The sequence below is a fragment of the Monoraphidium neglectum genome (genome assembly GCF_000611645.1).
Source record: "Monoraphidium neglectum strain SAG 48.87 unplaced genomic scaffold scaffold06273, whole genome shotgun sequence".
Lineage (NCBI taxonomy): Eukaryota > Viridiplantae > Chlorophyta > Chlorophyceae > Sphaeropleales > Selenastraceae > Monoraphidium > Monoraphidium neglectum.
The window spans coordinates 1-2366 of record NW_014007364.1 but is presented as its reverse complement, the minus strand read 5'-3'; the positions used below and the strand labels follow the sequence as shown (position 1 = coordinate 2366).

At 61.1% G+C, this 2366-nt stretch overlaps 1 protein-coding gene across 1 annotated transcript; it reads left to right on the top strand.

Moving 5' to 3' along the window:
• Positions 1-178: 178 nt before the first annotated feature.
• On the top strand, positions 179-1161 carry MNEG_16352 (alpha 1,3-glucosidase; the record flags this gene model as incomplete). Its single annotated transcript, XM_014035178.1, has 3 exons — positions 179-209; positions 627-819; positions 1047-1161. The coding sequence occupies 3 exons, from the start codon at positions 179-181 to the stop codon at positions 1159-1161; spliced, it is 339 nt and encodes a 112-aa protein (XP_013890632.1).
• Positions 1162-2366: the final 1205 nt, after the last annotated feature.

Here is a 2366-nt window from a genome sequence, read left to right as displayed (position 1 = left end):
AAGCGTGACCCGTCCTACTACATCCACAAGGAGGCGCAGGAGAAGGGCTACTACGTGCGGAACAAGGACGGCGGGGAGTTTGACGGCTGGTGCTGGCCAGGTGGGGCGGCGGGGAGGAGCCCTGGCCTGACTGCTGGTTGGATATGAGCTTTGTTCTTGTTATTGTTTCTGTGGCTGCATGAGAGTCTCCCGTGTTCCATTTCGAGCATGTGGGGGCTCAATTGCAATTGGGCAGTGTGGTGACACTCTGCAGCGAGGGGTGGATTCGGGGGGCTGGTGTCGGGCCCAGACCGGGCGTGATTTGTAAGGAGGAGGGATGGATCCAGCGGGGGCGCGCAAGAGAGTGGGGGCGGAATAGGGAATGGCGCGGGGCCGCGCAGAGCCTGAGAGCAGGTCGCACTCCTCCCCCTCCTGAGCCACACCTCTCACTTCCTCGCAATACACACACATACATACACACACACACACGCACAAGGAAGACTTCCCCCAAACACACACACACACCCCAACAGACGCACTTGTAAACACGCGACACACACACACACACACACATACACACACACACACACACACACACACACCAAACCCGCAACATACACACAACACTCCCCTGCCCCACCCAAAAGGCTCCAGCTCCTACCTGGACGTGACGAGCCCCGAGGTGCGCTCCTGGTGGGCGCAGCAGTTCACGCCCGACAAGTACCAGGGCTCCACGCGCCACCTGTACATATGGAACGACATGAACGAGCCCAGCGTCTTCAACGGGCCGGAGATCACCATGCCCAAGGACGCCCTGCACTACCAGGACAGGGAGCACAGGTGGGGGGGAGTGGCGCAAACGGTACTGTGAATCTTCTGTGGGCTTGTGCTGTGTTTTCCTGCGTGTCGTGTGTGTTATTGTGGAGGGTGGTCAGAACTTGCGATGTCGCCAAGGACGCGCTGCGCTGCAGGGAGGGGGTGGGTGCTCAGGTCTTGGGTGGGAGGCAGGAGTTGGAGCTAGACTTGTGTGAGGCTCTAACCCCTCGCGCCCGGCTCGGCCCGCCCAGGGACATCCACAACATCTTTGGGTACTACTACCACCTGGCAACAGCGGAGGGCCTCATACACAGGGGCAAGGAGGTGGGGGGACCACACAGGACAGGGCGGGACGCGCTCACATAGACACACACACGCACGCGCGTGCAAACACACACACGCACACACACACGCACACACACTCACACACACACTCACAGGCACGTGCACAAACTCACACACACACAGACACGCACACGCACACACACATGCACACACACACACACACCACCGCCCACACTTCCAGCTGTACGGGGAGGATGGGGACCGCCCCTTTGTGCTGTCACGCGCCTTCTTCTCTGGCACCCAGAGGGTTGGGCCCATCTGGACTGGCGACAACGCGGCACAGTGGAGCCACCTCAAGGCAAGAGCGCGCGCACGCTCCACACGCACGCATGCGCCTGGGCCGCACCTGCGGCGGTGGTCGTGCTGGGGGGTCGCATGACGGGCTGGGGCGCCCAGGAATGGGGCCACTGTGGGGTCGGACCGCTTTTGTCAGTCTGTTGAGGCGGCCTGGTCAACCTGAGACCGTCTGCCGCCAATATGCTGGATCCGCCCAGAAACACACACCCAGCCCCACACACAGTCACACAGCCAAGAAAACCATTGCCTGAGCCCGCACGCACAGTCACACACACATTCACGCACACGACACAAAAAAAACATATCACTCACATGCAGACACGCGCACGTCCGCTGCACACGCAAATACGCACCGAACTCATCACGTGTGCACATGCCCATGTGACCCCCCCAGGTGTCAGTCCCTATGCTGCTCACTCTTGGCGTGACCGGCCTGCCCTATTCTGGTGCTGATGTGGGTGGGTTCTTTGGCAACCCTGACGTGGAGCTGCTTGTCAGGTGGGGAGGGGCAGGGCACAGCAGGCTTGCCGCGTGCGCCCCTGTTGTGCGTGCGCGCACGCGTGTGTGTGTGTGTGTTGCGTGTGAGTGCTTGTGCGTGCATGTGTGCATGGAGGTATGATGGCGAGACAGAGGCAGAGACAAACACTCACACACACACACACACACACACACACACACACACACACACACACACACACATATGCATGCACATATAAACAACAAAACACACGCCCCACCCATGCCCCCCCCCCAGGTGGTACCAGGTTGGTGCCTACTACCCCTTCTTCCGCGGCCACGGCCACCTGGAGACGCAGCGCCGCGAGCCCTGGCTCTTCGGGGAGGACGCCACCGCGCGCATCAGGAGGGCCATCAGGGAGCGGTACGCGCTGCTGCCATACATGTACACCCTGTTCAGGTGGGGCGAGGGG